This window comes from Alosa alosa, chromosome 6 (genome assembly GCF_017589495.1).
Source record: "Alosa alosa isolate M-15738 ecotype Scorff River chromosome 6, AALO_Geno_1.1, whole genome shotgun sequence".
Lineage (NCBI taxonomy): Eukaryota > Metazoa > Chordata > Actinopteri > Clupeiformes > Clupeidae > Alosa > Alosa alosa.
The window spans coordinates 20,004,546-20,022,158 of record NC_063194.1 but is presented as its reverse complement, the minus strand read 5'-3'; the positions used below and the strand labels follow the sequence as shown (position 1 = coordinate 20,022,158).

The 17,613-nt window shown below is 46.6% G+C and overlaps 1 protein-coding gene, 1 long non-coding RNA gene and 1 other non-coding gene across 3 annotated transcripts in view; 2 read left to right on the top strand and 1 right to left on the bottom strand.

Moving 5' to 3' along the window:
- The first annotated feature begins 51 nt into the window (after positions 1-51).
- LOC125296605 lies at positions 52-1,130 on the top strand. Its single transcript, XR_007193815.1, has 4 exons — positions 52-359; positions 460-551; positions 736-824; positions 1,043-1,130. It is a non-coding gene; the product is annotated as an uncharacterized LOC125296605 (long non-coding RNA).
- A 28-nt stretch (positions 1,131-1,158) lies between these two features.
- Positions 1,159-1,294, top strand: LOC125296938. The gene has a single exon (XR_007193898.1). It is a non-coding gene; the product is annotated as a small nucleolar RNA SNORA50 (small nucleolar RNA).
- Positions 1,295-3,814: 2,520 nt separating this feature from the next.
- The window catches only part of tex2 (testis expressed 2), a 49,979-nt gene continuing 36,180 nt past the window's right edge, over positions 3,815-17,613 (bottom strand). The window contains exons 5-15 of the mRNA XM_048245478.1: positions 13,955-15,595; positions 10,037-10,237; positions 9,297-9,624; positions 8,447-8,676; positions 7,933-8,076; positions 7,577-7,676; positions 6,478-6,598; positions 5,855-5,977; positions 5,274-5,483; positions 4,775-4,895; positions 3,815-4,138 (exon numbers count right to left, since the gene is read on the bottom strand). Coding sequence (XP_048101435.1) covers positions 3,980-4,138; positions 4,775-4,895; positions 5,274-5,483; positions 5,855-5,977; positions 6,478-6,598; positions 7,577-7,676; positions 7,933-8,076; positions 8,447-8,676; positions 9,297-9,624; positions 10,037-10,237; positions 13,955-15,595 — 3,378 coding nt within the window. The 3' untranslated portion in view covers positions 3,815-3,979. The remainder of the gene's footprint in view (positions 4,139-4,774; positions 4,896-5,273; positions 5,484-5,854; positions 5,978-6,477; positions 6,599-7,576; positions 7,677-7,932; positions 8,077-8,446; positions 8,677-9,296; positions 9,625-10,036; positions 10,238-13,954; positions 15,596-17,613) is intronic.

The window sequence follows — 17,613 nt, the reverse complement described above, 5'->3', positions numbered from 1 at the left end:
GAAGTACATAACCTTAAAAGGGACGAGACATTTCTTTTGGCACTCCAGCACTCCTGTGACCACTCGTTCTTCAGTTCGCGCAGGAATTAGGGACTAGGACGGTCACGTTTAGCTCTACGAAGTTATCAGAGGCGAGCTAGCTGCCTATATAAGTATGTTTTTCTCAGATCTTAGACGATGGACCGATATCCTTTTGTTTATAATAACTAATTTATATCATAGTGGCTAGGCCTACAGTAGCCTAAATGCCACAGGGCCAGAGAATGTCTGACGGGGCCTGCTGCCGCTAGAAAACGGTCCTGTTCTTAAAAATTTCCATTTACAAGCAACGTTGCTTAACCAGCAAGGCGCTTGAATAGGTGAGTTGTATTTTTGGTCGATAAAGCTGATGCTTTGAGTGATTAGCATATATGATCGAAATTGTCAAACTAAATTGTGTTCAAACGGTATTCTTTGTAGATCTGCGGTGCATGCATACCGGCGTGCCTCGCCTTGGCACGTGGTCGGCAGCATGGTCTCTTCAGCAGAGGAACGCAGTCGAGGACGCCCAGGTTGGTATATTGTATATCCCACTTGACCCGCGTTTCAAAATTCAGAATGATGTTTATTGCGTTAGACTTCTGACTCACGATGAAGTTATATTTTATAAATTCACTGACGATCAAATGACCGATAGGCCTAGAGTATTTTATTGGTGGGTACTACTTTGATTAAAAACCTTTGATCTTGTTGCAGGAATGGGGAGTATGGAATAGCTATGTTTCAGACTAAGAGGTGAAGATCAAAACGGTCCTAAAACCTTGCCATGGCCTTCAGAATGAGGGGTATGTATCCTCATGGCGACACAACAAGCAGCCTCTTTCTCTATGAATGGCAGAACTGATAAGTGAAGCTTATTTTGGTCACGAGTGATGACATTAATGCGTTAGACTTCTGATGAACCATGAAGTCAATCTTTTGTTACTGACTTGACTAGTCGTGTAGCCTAAAGGGTAAAACTATTTAAATGCCTTTTGACCTGATAGATTTACCTTTTCCCCAGGATGGATGATGGTGCCAACTAGGATGAAGACACGAAGATATTTTCAGATGTGCTTTTTAAAGCAAAAATAAATTACTTTCCTAACATGGCTGGTGTCTTGTTTTTATTTAAAATACTGGCACTGCCTTTGAACCTGTGTTGCCCTCACCGTGGTTTCATAGGCCAAGCTGCAGTGCAATATTAATGTTCTTGTTATAACTGGGGCCTCTTGGCACTTTCACCAAGTTGCTCTTTTAAATGCAAGTTACATCTTTGATTCTACATAATTTTATTTGTATGTAATTTCTGTTCTGGAGCAGATGTGTTAAGACACTACAGCCCAAGCACAGGTGGGTCTCAAAGAACTAGAATATTATGGAAGTAACCCCTTTTTTTTTTTATTTCAAAAAGTGAATCTTTCATATATTCTAGCTACCTTTCTTACCATACTTTCCATGAAAATGCTGTGATACACCCTGCCCTTTCAGCAATGATCTTCTGTGGCTTACCTTCCTTGTGGAGGTTGTCAAGAGTGTCTTTTTGACAACTATGTAGTCTGCAGTCTTTCTCATGATTGTGGTTGTGTTTACTGAACCAGACCAAGAGATTAATGGCTCAGGAAACTGACATTTCTGTATTATAACATTTAAACTAATATTTTGATAAACTGATTTAGTAAGCTGTAAACTGTAATCATCAAGATTAAAACAAAAAGTGGCTTGAAATATTTCACTTTATATCTAATGAATCTATAATAATGATTCACAAAATAATTTAGGTGGGAAAAATTAACACAACACAATGTTCTAATTTTTTGAGATCCACTACTTGTCTCATAAGCCATGGAGATTGGGTTAGTCCCCATTTCTGTCTTGCTAGTTGTGAGGCTCAACCCTTTTAGTCCCCACTGTCTAACCTTCAGGCCATGGCTGAACCCCACAGAAAATAAAGGTGTAAGTTGGAAATTAACCAATACATCACTGAAGCAAAAGATTTTTAATAGATCCCTCGTGTGTCCAAGCTGCCATGACACAAACACCATAATTAAACAGCATGACATTTGAAATAATGTAACACAAATATTTGGCATAATAAGCACACAGGCCAAAACAATAGAGAACATTATTTTCACCCCTACGTATTCACATTATGGCACTGGGGGTGTAAATCATTACTTTTTACAATGAGCAAAATTGAGAAATCACTACTTTAATGAGGATGCTATACAGAGAACATGCTAGTCTACTGCATGGCTGATGAGCAATGCTGATATCGAAGGCACTTGAGCCTCCATGAAAGACCGCTTTTGTGACAGTTTTGTAAGTGCACAGGTGACAAAATTCCTTTTTCTGTAAGCTGTAGAAGCTGATGAGTTGATGAAATGCACACAACCTTCCATTTGTACAAAAGATGATTGCTTGTGACCAGTAATGCTATTGTTGATATTGAGACTGCGGTTTTAAGTTGCACACAAGCTCACATTTCTATGAATACAAAAGAAAACTGCACTTGTACACACTGTAATTGACTTGACTTTTTCCTGGATTTGCACATATAGCTTGCACATCTTAATTCTGCCAAAAGGAAAAAAAACATTCTTTTTCATAATGTCACCAGACAACAATATTTATAATACCAGAACTGATACATAATGTGACTTAGAACAGCACAAAGAGTCTGGACAAATCCCCCCCGATCCTCCCACTAAGAACTGAGTGCGGATAGAAAATGACCACTCCTGCTTACATTCATTAAGCCCACTTTGATGACAGATTAAGACACGCATTGCTTTTGGCTGTAAAGACTAGATTGCCTCCACCCTCTCCCACATCTACACTCTGCAAAGCACTTGGTTGGGAAAAGTAGTTTCTAGGAGACAGGTTGTTAAAAGACAGACTCACTGAAGCTTCCATCTTCCAAAACAAACAGTGACACCTGGTTCTTCTGCCCACTGTGGTGTGGGTGCGTTTGTCAGGACAGGTTTAGTCAGGTGGGAGGCGCGTATCAGCTGGTATTGTTCATGAACACAGTGATGTTGATCTATTTGCATAAGTCGGATGCCAACGCTTGATGACCTAGGCAACGCAGGGGTGGAGGCAGCGGGACAAAGGGATGGGTGGGTAGGCTTTTGTCTTCCAGGACTAATGTGAGTGTGGGATCACAAGCATGTGACAATCATCACATTACATGGACATCCAGACATACTGTACACACTCACACACAAACCTATACATTGTCACGCTGAGCTTCACAGATAGCTCAGTGTCACACCCTCGATGGCTTTGAGGTGTTTGAGTGTGGCCTGTGCCCCTGCTCCTGTCAATTTGAATGCTTATGTCACTTTTGTCTTAGATTCTCCCAATAGCATGTGTGCTGCCACAGATACACATTAGCATGTAGATAAGTACACACACACATACACCCGCCAAAAAAAGGTTTGGTGCTGCTGCTTCACATGTCAGGTCTTATTTTCCTTCTCTTTCTTGTTGACTTGTTTCCACTTGGAATGCTTGGATTTGCAGTGCAATTGTACATGCTATGGTAAAAATGTCCTGGTGAAGTCCTCCACTGTAGACCTACTTCTCCTTTCTCATCAGCCTCAGAGAGGGAGAGTGGACAGAGGGACTTCAAACCATTGACTGTTCAAAAACCTTTCACCTTTTAAAAAAATCCTATAAATCATGGAATTCCAACCAGTTCCTTCACTGTGGAGACACGGAGGTCCAGTATCCATGCTATTTAGTTCTGTATGGAGTTCATAGAGGGGGCACTTCTGTAATGTCTTAATTCATGGCCCCATTCTCTCATCAACTCTCCTTCAAAAGTCTTGTCCAGAGGAAGCCATTAGTTTCTTCTGCTTTCACCTTCTATGTCCACTGGTGACCTGCGTCCCAGGGAACACCACATCACTCTTCCATGAATGTTGTTTCTTCCCTTTCCCTGAACAGAGCTGTTTTGTCACATGTCACTCTGAGTGGAGAGCTCAGCGTCAGAGGAGAGCTCACTTTCCTTTAAAGTGTCCGTTGTCACTACCAGACTTGTGTTTGAGCGCGGGTCCATTGCAGAGTGCATGATGGGTAGCCAAACATCATCCATGTTTGGCATGACAAATATTTTCTGTTGATTACAATATGAAAAAGGCATAATTGAACATAGTATAAAGCACACAGCCACATATTTCTACACACCTATAATCATACAGAACAAAGACCCTAATACTATTTTTTCCACATTAATGCATAGACATGCCCACTTGGCATGTTTACATTCCATTGACTTGCAGCATACAACTTTAAGGGAAGAACACCATGATTGAACATGCCTACCCACAATAAAGAACTATAGGTTTATATTGTAATTATAGGTTCTAGGAGTCTCAAACAAAGATCACTTTTGCTTTATTGCTTTGTTGTACAATCAGCAAACTGTTAGCTTCCCCTCCAGTCCCCTGACGACAAGCACATTTCTTTGAACCTTACACAAGTGGGTGGCCATAAATGAATAACACTGTCCCCTAAACGGCCCTATTGGCATTCTAAACCACTTGAGGGCATTTCTGGTGTCTCTGAGGCAATGCAAGCAACCAACCTATAACTCAATAACCTCAGACTTTGAACAGACTTCAACCATATGTGGAGATAACAATTAATACCCAACAAAGGCCTATGAAAACTGGACTATTTAAGCAGATGTTAGAATGCTACAATAAGCACACTGAAAGCAAATTTTCTATGTTGAAACTCCTCCACTAACCTGGAACTCTTGGTCCAATTTTTTCTCAATCCAGTCGGTCACATGGGCAAAAGTAACCTCTCTTTCTCCCAGTTTGGGTCGAGCTTTCAGCTCAACGTGCGGTGGGCTCCGGAAGCCATACCTGAAATCATGACATTGTGTCAATCAAGCCAAAGGTCATTCTGTCCTAAATTTCTTTTGCATAGTTATGAAGCAGACATATGTATTGCCATAGCTTGTTCGAAACGGTAATATGGACTCACAGATTGCTGGTCCCAAATACAACCAGCAGAGGGCAGTCATTTGTTAAACCTTGTCATTATAGGGAAAATGTCTGACAGGATTGGTTGGTTTAAACTGTATGGCTACTGTATTTCATGGATAGCATCTTTTGACTACATATGATTGTGTAGGGGACACTTTCCATTCACAATGTGAATCTATTGGGATCCAACAGCAAGTTCACCAAAGTCACTGTTTGCCAGTAAGAGCGATGAGGTGGACCCAAGGTGGATCGTACCATATTCGGTCGGTGGGGGGTGGAGGGATGTTGACAGCCAGCGTCCCTTTGCACTCCTGCACTTCTACGGTGAGCAGCAGAGGGGTGTTGGACACCTCCTCCATCTTCTTCTTGATGAACTCCGTTTCAGTGGCTTTCTGGAAGTACTTGGACTTGGCAATCTTGTCCACAAAGCGTATGATCTTGCTGGGCCGGTGGCCACCAACGTAACTAGGAGAAGACAGGGAGCATCTTGAAAAGTGAGTCAGTCTGTATCTCTTATTCATAAAGCGGCCTCTGTCTCACTCTCACATGTCAGTTTGCTTTCAGCTCATTTGCAGTGTTTGAATCAGAAAATATTATTCACCTCAAATTACCCATCTGTCTGCCTCCCACTCTCTAGCTCTCTCTTTCCTTCTCTCTCTTGTTCTCTCTTTCTTTCTCTCTCAACCTCTCTCTTGCTCTCTCAGGCCTGACACGGGTATACCATCCCATTCTGGGACTCAGCATAATAAGTTGCAAATATAACACACAACAACATCAGCAACATTTCTAGAGGCCAATCCAGTCGTTCAAATGGGCAATCTATTTTTGTCTCATACCTCTCGGCCCCAGGAGGAACAGCTTTATCTGTGAAAACTTCCTGCGGCTCCTCTTCATCTGATGATCCAGCACTAGATGACTCTTCATCACTGTCAGCCAAGCAGTACGTCCTCGGCCTTGGCCTAGTGCACGCAAACACATGAACAGACACAGATATGCACATGCGCATACACACACACACACACACACACACAGACACAGAGGAAGATTTGTTAGTTTCTAAGAAGCGCAGGCCTCATTGACTTCACCTGTCTGTCTTGCGGCATAATCAGAGGTGAGCGTCTCAACTCACCAGCAGAACAATGGGGCCAGAGAGGGGGTGCGTCCAGAGAGATTGAGAACATGGCAGAGAAAATTAGATGCAATTCAACATGTAGCAGCACAGCACGGAGTCGTCATGAATGTTAAGGAATGTGCAATGAGGCCAAAGAGCTTTTAAGTGATTTTTAAAAGATTTGTAAAGCTGCACAAAGGAGTAGACATGTTGATAGAGGTGACCATATATATATATATATATATGGAGGTGACGGCATAAGAACGAGGCGCTGCTACTTTTTGTAGATTTTGTTACACTGAAAGTGATCAGTGTTTATTAAGAAAAAGAAGAGAGAGCTGCTCTTACCCCTCTTTCCCCTGTTCACCGAGCCCCTCTCCCTCCTTCCCCAGCCGGGACAGGTTCATCTTTGTCTCCAGCGTCATTAGGAAGGAGCCGTGATAGGAGATCTCCAGATCAAACCACAAGCCTTCAGGGGAAGGGACAGAGAAATAGGCTCTATTACAGTAGATAATCCATTTAAACAGACATGGAAGAGACACAGGTCAATGATACAGGGAATATCATACAATTATACAACATGCTGATGAAAAAAAAAATAGTTTTCTTAATCTTATTTTAAAAGGAAATTATCATTACAGTATGTTAGGAGAGCATCTCTAGCTGACTGTTATTTTTACTATGGCAGCAAGAACATAGCACAACTTCTACCCCCCTGTCGTCCCTGTAGCTGAGCTCTTTACATAACGAGCGTGAACGTTTGTGAGCTGCTGCATGGTGGGCAGGCGGGGACGCTTCACGTCTGACTCAGCCCGCACCACTCACGTCTGCGCCGGATGGACAAACTCCACCAGTGATTCACAGGCACATCTGCATGAAATCCACCACCGTCGTGACACTTGTACTCATGACTGAACAACGTACATTCATGTCAGTCACATCACAAATTAATCGGAATTCATTATTTGGCAGCACTAAAATGTGTGTATCCCCTACTCAGACGCAATACCTGCAGCCTTTTCCTCTAAACGTAGTTATGGCTCATTGGACTCCCAAATGGGGCTCGTCTAGGAGACGCCTCAGTAAGCTGCTCATAAATTGGCCAGGCTGGAGTGGTGACACTTCATTAATCTGACCGCTGGAACAGCACCCTCCCACGTCCCGCCATGACATCAGCCCTGTCCTCAGGCTACTCTCTCTCCAGGGTTTCCTTTCGCTGCCACTTCTACTCAGTTTGCTCAATGTCTCAAACAGTATCTCACTACAATATGTCCAGATATGTCACAGTTCAAAGTGAGGCCATGGGCCAGTGCAAGACGATGTTAAAAATGACCAGGTATCCACACATCAGTGAATCAACGTTTGTCTTCTTGATTTGTTTCGTACGTTTGAAAATAATAGTGTCTTGAGGGGCAAAAACAGTAAACTGTTCTCTCCCCATTTTTACCTTGATGATCTACATAGGGTCTGGAGGCCTTCAGGACCTTGGGGATGGTGATGCCCATGTCCAGTTCGGTCAATGTCAGCTCATTCATAAAGTATGGCAACTGTAACAGCAGAGAAACAGTCAGATGGCCACAGGGTTGTTCATTCACAGCATTTTTTCCCAGCTAATCCATTTTAATCCCCTATTTATCCATGTAAATCACTCTGGAGTCTGTATGGACACACACAAAGACATATATGCAAGCTGGAAGGGACAACAAAATCGGAATAATGTCTAATTAAGGGTAATGGTGATCCCAGAAGTCATCCCTGTAGATACGGAAGAGGTGACTAAGTAGTGGACAGACACACGCATACCCGGATCTTGCTCAGTTTCATTTGGATCTTCTTGGACACCATGTCGGCCCAGTACTTCTCCCCTAAAAAGTCCCAGAAGATCCTCCCAAGCAGAGCGTTCACCCAGGCCTCAGACTCAGAGCATTCCTCCTCATTGTCAGGCACCTGAAGGCCATACAGAGAAAGGTTAAAAAGAAATCAACCACAACAAGTAGAGAAGAGTGCATAATTACTCTGAATTAAACATTAAACATTTCATAATGTATCAAAACCATCCTGTGAAAAAGACATACAGTACATGTGTAGCTGAAAGAAAGTAATTGAATCAACTTGCAAGTCTATGCTGCTTTCATGTTTCAACAAAGCAGACATGATAAAGAAAAGATGGATGTAAGGATGATATACTACATCAAATCTTTTAAAGCTATGTCTAAACCCTGCATTTGCTATAAATGAGCTGGTAGTAGCATCCATTATACATAAGCACAGCTCCGATGAACTAAAGGTGAGCTAAAATAAGCTAAGCGGGAGCTACCTTTTTGCCGGCCCCTGGGCTGCTGGCTGCACTGGGCAAGGGGCTGGCGGGGTGACTGGTGGCACCTGTGCTCACATACTGGGCCATGTACACACTGTAGTCCAGCACTTTGAGCTTGAGCCCCACGGGCAGCTCCCTGGGCCGCGGCGGCTGGGGCTGCAGCGCCTCCTCCAGACTGCCTCGACTACTGCTGCGGCTATTAGACAGGCCCCCGTGAGCGGGCAGGAAAACTGGACCGGGGGAGGGAGGGGGCACAGGCACATTTATCATCATGGATTAAATAGACAAAAGCCACATCTAAACCTTTCAAACACCAATATCATTGACATTGTATAGCCTTACACTACAGAAGGGAATAACTGTGATCATAGCAGCTGGACTGTTATAATTGTTATTATTATTAGTCTATTATTATATTATTATTGTTTATGTTGTAAATCTCTTTGGATAAAAAGGTCTGCTTAGCAAACATAACCATAACCATAATCATAACCATTACATTGGGTTCTTCCATTCAGCACTGCAGAGGTGTTCTATTTTTATTTTATATTCTGCACCTAACGTCCAGCCCCACAGCATCAGCATCAATGCACAGGAAATCTCCCTACATCCCAATGAAGCCTGCCAGTCCTAATTTACTGACGTGCTGAAAAAGTGCTGCAGTAAGATATTTGGCTTTTTATACTCAGTGCCTATGCCACAGAGGCTTACTCAGCTGAGACCTACCACCTGCATATATCAGCCCTTGCCATCTCTTTAGGATAGCATCTCTCCGCTAAGCTATCCTGGGCTGTGGATGCCAGAGATGTGAGGGGACGAAAGTTTAGGGGTGTCTGATGGGCTCTCTTACCCCCCGCTATGCTGGCAGGCCTCCTTGCCTCTGACTTGAGCCTCGACGCAAACAGAATCCTCCGGAACCACTCCTCCTTCTCGCGTCCAGTCCGTCCGAAGAGGTAGAGCGTGAGGTCGCCGGACGACCTCCGCACCAGCGTCTCCTCGCTCCGTGCACTGCCGCCCTCCGACCGCTCAGCCCCAGGGGGGGGCCTCTCGTCCCCAGCCTCGGGCCGGTCTCCCTGGGCCCTGGCCATGAAGTCCTCCTGGGGGCCCAGCTCGATGCAGATGGGGTACTTTTTGTTCCACACGCGCTTTCTAGCCAGGCTCTGAGGCACCAGAGAGATCTGCAGACACAGACGTGACACGAAACTTAGTTCCTCTCAGAGAAGCATTGGGAAAACTAACAAGAGCACAAGAACAACTACAAGACAAGACAAGCCAATACAAAAGGCTCATTCCATGCCAAATCTTGAAACCTGAAATATTTCCTATAGGATTCTCTCAGTGTTTCTCCAAAATTGTATCTTGTATACCCGTACTCCAGAAATGGGCACAGGCCAAATTGTAGTGCTCAACATCAAAGATTAACTTAAATATGTCCATTTCTGTTAAGGTGCACTCATTCAAATTTTCAATCTTGCACTGTCCACTGTCACTCACATCACATTATCCAAAGTGTGCTGTAGCATTTCAGTGACTGACATTTTAAACAGCTTTGAGGATATCAGGATGAAATACACACAGATACACACACACCTTGCTGTCAGTGAGGTCATAGATCTTCTGGCTGATGTAGGTGACGTCGGGTTTGGGCTCATTGAAGGAGGCTCGACGGGGGATGTTGCGACCGGGTTTGGACAGGCGCAGCGTGGAGCCCTCCAGCCGCACAAAGACCGAGTGGGTAAGGGTGGCGTGGTACGTCTCTGGGTCATAGCTCAGGATCTCATTCATCCAGCCCTAAAAACAACACAAAAACAACACACATACACACACACACACACACACACACGTGCAGAAGGCTGTCACATCATTTACATTATTACAACAACTTGTGTGTTTTTCTCATCCTGTAGAGGTTCATTTTTAGATATTTTCAAAGTCAAAGTCAAAGTCTGCTTTATTGTCAATTTCTTCACATGTCAAGACATACAAAGAGATCGAAATTACGTTTCCTACTATCCCACGGTGGAGACAAGACATATTTTACCAATTAGGTCCACAGACAAACATAACATTCAAGTAAACAATATAAAAAGTAAAAATAAGAAGGCACATACAATGAAGAAATAAGAGCAGCAAAATTGGGTTGAAATTGTGCAATTGTACATACAGTAGACAGTCAATATAATAGTGCAAAAGTCAGGCCAATAAATGGCTGAGGTAGTTCTGTTTGACCTAAGTATGCAAGTGGCATAGTGGTGCAAGTTATGTAAGAGCAGCAGAAGTGTGTTCAGAAGTGTTTTCAGGACAACAGGACAACAACAAGTTGCAAAGTGTGCAAGTGTACAAGTGGAGTAGTGCAAGTGGAGTAGTGCAAAGCAGCCATTTTGGGTCCAAAAGTCCAGGATGTTATGTAGCTGAGGGTGGAGGGGGGAGAGAGTTCAGCATCCTAACAGCCTGGTGTATGAAGCTGTTGGTGAGTCTGGTGGTGTGGGAGCGCAGGCTTCTGTACCTCTTCCCAGAGGGCAGTAGATCAAACAAATTGTGAGCGGGGTGACTTGCATCACTCACAATTGTGGTCGTAAGCCTCTTGGTGAGGTGGGAGGTGTAAATGTCCTTCAGGGAGGGGAGTGAAGCACCAATAATCCTTCCAGCTGTGTTCACTATGCGCTGCAGGGCTTTCCTGTTTCAGTGCAGCTTCAGCCCCATACAGCGATACAGCTGGAGAGGATGCTCTCAATGGTGCCTCGGTAGAATGTGGTCATGATGGCTGGTGGAGCACTTGCTCGCCTGAGTTTCCGCAGGAAGTACAGGCGGCGCTGAGCTTTCTTCGCCAGTGATGCAGTGTTGGTGGTCCAGGAGAGGTCTTCACTGATGTGCACCCCCAGGAATTTGGTGCTTTTACATTATTTAACATGACAACATAACATCGGTTGTCATGTATCTACCCGAGGTTGACACTGAATGACAGCTTTAGGCGGGGATCACACTGACCAAGCGGCAGGTTTCCTATAGTTCTCTCTGGTTCGGCAGTGGAACGGTGGCAAAACTGGCGTAACACTAGCGTTGAACAAGCTGATCGTTGAACTTGGTTCAACTTTCAAAGCGCAAGGCAAGCATATTGAATTGTCACTTAAGGCAAACCGTCTGTGTTACCATAGGAACGAGTTAGAACTTATTATGGTCTGAGCGTTGTGTTACGCTTGCCGCTGCCGCTTGTCGGTGGCCAATGTGATCCCCGCCTTATGGACCAGTGAGGTCAACATGAAATAAAAAGGAATGCCAGTCTCAAAGGGCAACTGACAGCCAACCACAAAGATATTTCACCTTTGTTCTTATTTGGTTGAATTTGTCTACTTTACTCTGTCCTATATCAAATAAGAGTTCTTATAGACAAAGGCAAGTCCCTCCACTCGGTGGCTATTTTGTAATACATTTTGTGCACTTATCGGGCAGAACTGGGTGTGCACATGGCTTCACGACACCAACCTCACTCCAGCTGCGAGATCACAAACACATGATTGGCACAATGTATTCACAACATACCACATGATTGGCAAAATGTATTCACGTCAAGTTTTGGTGGCGGAAGGGGCAAAATATGTGTAGACGACTGCCATGTTCCAAACTGCGTACAAACTCACCCCATACATTTCTATGGGAGATTCTTGAGTGTTGTGTCTCCTCATAGAAAGTCTCTGTGATAGATCACTGCATCCATACATGATTCAGGTGTCTTTCACAGTGCAAGTATCCACTACTGCTATACAATAGTGCTATTCTGTATGAGATGGATGTCAGTCCAGTCCTTGCATATACAAGGAGGGTTGTGTGCTTTCCTCAGTCTCCATAGATATCTCGGCCCCTTCAATCACTTTAGTTTTAGACAAGCAGTAATACTGTGATAAGGGTTACATCATCATATGAGGGAAAATGAAGTCGGAAGGACAGAGAGAGAGAGAGAAAGAGAGAGAGAGAGAGAGGAGGAATAGAGGGATATAGAGGGGTGGGGGTGGGGTGAGAGAGATGGCTTGTCTGGTACAGTGTGAACCCAGCATGGTCCGTTTGCCCTAGTACATGGGCTCGGGATCCTCTCCCAGCCATGCTGTGGCCTCAGGCCCCGGCCTGCATCTCTCTCTCTCCATGCAGCCCACACAGGTTCACCTCCATTTATGTAAGTGCCACCCCACACACACACATATATCTATCTCTCTCTCTCTCTCTCTCTCTCTCTCTCACACACACACACACACACACACACACACACACACACACACACACACACACACACACACAAACTTACACTCGTTTACAGGCCTAGGTAGAAATTCATGTATACTCTAAGCAGCATAGTAGCACACATGGAGTTACACACAACTACATTTGTGTAATACAGTTTCAAGCGCTTATGTGTTTCAAAATGAATGTCTTGAAATGTTCACCCACTGAGCTTCCAGCAAGATGGTGGCATGGTTAGACATATATTCAAGAATAGACTACATTAAAATACATTTATGGCTTTGGGCTACTGCTGCTGCAGAGTCTCTTCAGTGCCCCATTAAATATATTCATTAGTTCCACAGCAGATAGCAGACAGAGACCATAGTAGAAACCATAAACTACATCTTTATAGATTTTTGGTAGACTTTGGTGGTGCAACATAACAGATTCCAACCAAATGAACGGCAACCGTGGGTTTTCCAGTACACATTTTATAATTCAGTGAGAAATAATGAATAACCAGAGGGCACATTGAAGGATTCAGGATGTCCACAGATCCTCGAAAGCTCTTTAATCTGTAGCTCTTTAATAAGATTTTGGCAAATGATCTGCATTTGTTCTGCAGCTGTTACATACGTACGACGGAGTATTAGGGCCACACATAAAGAAAGAAAATATTTTTGCCATGACAAGATTAAACATTAAACTCGACATTTCGAGAATAAAGTTGAAATATCATGTCGACTTTAATCTCGACGTTTTGAGAATAAAGTTTGGAGAGAGAACGACCACTCCAAAGTAGGGTACAAACGGGAAATGAGTGCAACAACGATAGACATCATTTGAACAAAACATAGAACATATTGACCTCTGTTGCTCAGCCAAATTCTTTCCTGTTACGTCCTTTTATCACAGAGTTATCAGACGATAAATGCGATGGTCAAATGTAAACTTCTTAGCGGCTTCTTAGCGACACGTCGAGATTAAAGTCGACATGACATTTCAACTTTATTCTCGAAATGTCGAGTTTAATGTCAATATGTCGAGTTTAATCTCTTCATGGCAAAAAAATAAATATATTCATGTGTGGCCCTAATACTCCGTCGTAGTTACGGGACTACATCACTGAGTGAGAATTTTAACAAGGGGTTGGCAAGCCACAACAAACCTTCAGCTACAGATAAGCTGCAGAACTTTCAGTGTAGTATTAAAAAAGAGCTTTATTAGTGTGCTTGAACAATATTATGCAGGCTCTGACATCTGAGTCCATTTTGTACATCCACCATGGCCTACCTTAAAAACCCCTGGCTCCTTGATGTCCAGCGGCGTCAGGTTCCACCGGTCACCCCGGCGTCTACTGGGCAAAGAGGAGTAGGTGAAGGCCGAGTGGCGGGGGGCTGAGAGCCACACCACCAGGATGGCCAGCATGAAGCCCGCAGCCATGCCCATCAGCACCGCCTCCACGTAGGGTGGCAGTGGCAGCACAAAGTAGCCGTACACCACAGAAATGATAAGCAGCAAGCAGTTATGGGGCACGCCGGGCGCCTGGTCATCCTCCTGGTCATCATCATCGTCCTCGTCGTCGGTGTCGCCCTGGCTGTAGGCGCCCGTCAGGCTGCTGTGGCGGCGCTGGCCATCGCCCGCTCGCCACCCCTCGGTCTCCGTGTCTGACTCCTGCTCGAAGTCCTCGCTGTACAGCTCGCAGAACTCCTCGTCCTCCTGCCTGACCAGCGCCGACATGCAGCGGTCAAGCGCCAGCGAGGGCGAGCGGGGGGGCAGTGGCAGCACCGAGGCCATGGTGCCCATCTCCAGGCCCGGACATGAGACCATCCGACTGACCCTGGGGATGCTGTAGCTGCTGCCCTCCCTCCTGTCCTCGCTCTCGTCCTCCATGTCGCCCTCCTCCTCCTTGATGCTGTAGCTGCCACTCTCGGGGTGTCCGTTCAGGCCGGCCAGGCTGGTCAGCTCGCTGGCGCTGGACGAGAGGGTTCTTGTGCGCGTGCTGGCGGCGAAGCCGCTACCCTCTTCGCCCATGAACTTGCTGAGCAGGTGCAGCGGCTCGCTCATGACCTCCGAGAAACGCCGGCGCGTGTCCTCGATGCGCGCCTCCACCTCGGGCACATTGAAGAACGAGGAGGACGGCCGGCCGTCCAGCGGGGAGGCCAGCGGCGACGACGGCGCCGTCTTGGAGTCACCCATGGCTGCCGAGGGAGAGCCCCCGGGCGCCGCCGAGTGCAGGGCCCCCGGGCGCGACTGGCCGAAGGACTTGAACAGGTTGCGGTTGAAGCGCGAGTCCACGTCGGTGGGCTTGGCCGTGTCGGTGGACAGCGACTTGACCAGCGTCTTCATCAGGTGACGTCGCTGCTGCGATTGGCGGGCCGAGGGAGATGTGACGCCGGCCGCCGGCACCACTGGGGGTTCCCGGGGCTCCCTGGGTTCCACGTCCGAGGAGAGGGACTTGACCAGGCCGAGGAAGGGCTTGGACGGCAGAGCCGAAGCTGGTGGCGCCGCCGCCGCTGCTGCCACTCGGACCGGTGAGGCGCTGGAGGACAGGGGGTGCGTGGAGGCCCCGGCGAGGGCCTGGGGAGGGGCGTCGGAGGGCCAGGAGGAGCTGATGGAGGAGAAGGAGGAGGCCGAGGGGGAGGACTGCAGGATGGCCACAGCGGGGGTGTGGGCGTGCGGAGCGGCCGAGGAGGAGGCCGCCTCGTGGCTGTTGAACTCCTCGCTGGCCTCAAGGGCCGTGGCCAGCGGCGTGCCGTAGAGCTCCTCGTCGTCATCGTCGTCCTCGCGGCCCTGGGCGGAGAAGTGGATGGTGATGGTGTCGCGCGAGAGCGAGCGCTGCACCTGGAGCCGAGGGCCGGGGCCCGAGGCTGGGACGCGGGGGGGAGAAGAAGGGGTGGGGTCCGGCTCGACGCTCACCTCCGCCTCCGCCGCCTGGCCAGCTCATGACTGAACTCCCCTCAGCTCACCACCTGCATGGAGAGAGAGTGAACACAGGTCACACACATACACACACACATATCACATACACTTCAGAGTATGTTTTTCTTTTTCACCGGCTTTTCTGAAAGCACTGACTTTACGATTAGCAATTGCATACAGTTGCAGTTGCTAACCAGTGTGTATGGAACCATTTGTTTTCACATTCCCTCATCTCTCGGCTTATTTTTTCAAAACTTAAAAGCCGTTTTTTGGACCAACTGTTGAGAGTCTGGCGATGAGCCCCTGGAGGGGAGAGAGGGGCGAAGAACCGAAGGGGGCTGACAAAGGCAGCTGAGGCACTTTCATACGGACAGCCTTTGAAGAAGAAACATCTGTCTCCCTTCTTTTTTCAAATGGGCAAAAGAGAAACGAGAGAAAGAGTTCAAACAGTTCAAAGCCTTAGGCAAGAGCACTGAATTCCTGGGTATAAGCTATATAATTAGCTTATGTTTAATGAATATTTCCCTATTAAACTATATGTTAGATTTGACTGTCTATCAGCTAAGCTATGTCATCTGTAGCAAACACAAAACAACAAAGTAAATGTGTAAAACCGAGGAGAAGATACAAAAAGGGTGATTAGTCTACTCAGCAACATGGCATTTGTGTCTTTACTATATTATATCTTATTATTAATCTTGAGGAATTCAGACAGCTAGTCAGCTAGCTAGCGCTCACTCGCTCATTTAGCAGATTTCCGTGTGCTGTGTTACACCCTCAAAGTAGAGCCCGAAGTGAGAGGAGGTAGAGAGGAGGGGAACTACGCAACTGCAGTCTGGCACTGATCCACTCATCCAATTAATCACAGCCACCTAAACCAATTTAATCAGCCTGGACCCAGCTCAGACACAAGAGCCTTTGCACACAGGGAGAGAGAGAGAGAGAGAGAGAGAGAGAGAGAGAGAGAGAGAGAGAGAGAGAGAAAGAGAGAGAGAGAGAGAGAGAGAGGAGGGACAAAGCACAGAAGGACCATTGGAGGAGTGGGCGTGGTGAACCAGAACATGGACAACAGCCACCTTCAGAGGTTATTCCACTGCACATGAGTATTTTTGAGACTGTTCATGTGGTGTCTGCATCAAACATAACTATGTTACACACACACACATACAGGTCTGTTGAAACAATGGAGTACAACAGACAGAGAGACGGAACACAGACTGTGAAGCATCCAGACATGACTTTCAAAAGCAGAATGAGGACATCAGCCCCTGTGCTCACACACACACACACACATTGGCTGCTCTGCTGTGACCCATGAAGGTGCAAATCCTTCCGGCAGCAACCACATGGCAACTGGGTTGGGACCTCCAGCTCGCAGTCACTCATCCACACTGCCTTACACAAAGCACATCTCCAGAGAGGTATAAGTATAAGTATATATACTTTTTTGATCCCATGAGGGAAATTTGGTCTCTGCATTTAACCCAATCAGTGAATTAGTGAAACACAAACAGCACACAGTGAACACACAGTGAGGTGAAGCACACACTAATCCGGCGCAGTGAGCTGCCTGCTACAATGGTATTTCGGGGAGCAGTGAGGGGTTAGGTGCCTTGCTCAAGGGCACTTCAGCCGTTCCTACTGGTCGGGGCTCGAACCGGCAACCCTCCGGTTACAAGTCCAGAGTGCTAACCAGTGGGCCACGGCTGCCCACAAAAGGTGACCACCATCACACTCCCAGCCCTCCACTAGACACCTGGGGCCTTGGCAGTCTCCGCAGGGGAAGAGAGGTGGTGCTGTGCTGGGATGCTGAGCCATGTCAGGCCAGACTGGGTCTATTAAAAGCTGATGACGGGCAGTCGGACGAGTCCGATGAGTCATGGGAGGAGGGGAGCATCCTGGCTCACGCTGGCTGGACTTAGCGCTCGAGCGCGGCTAGCGCCCAGTCGTTAGCACTATCCTCTAGGGCATCTCTCCAGAGCACAGGCAGGCCGAGGAGACTCGAGGAGGAGGAGGAGGGAGGAGGCGCT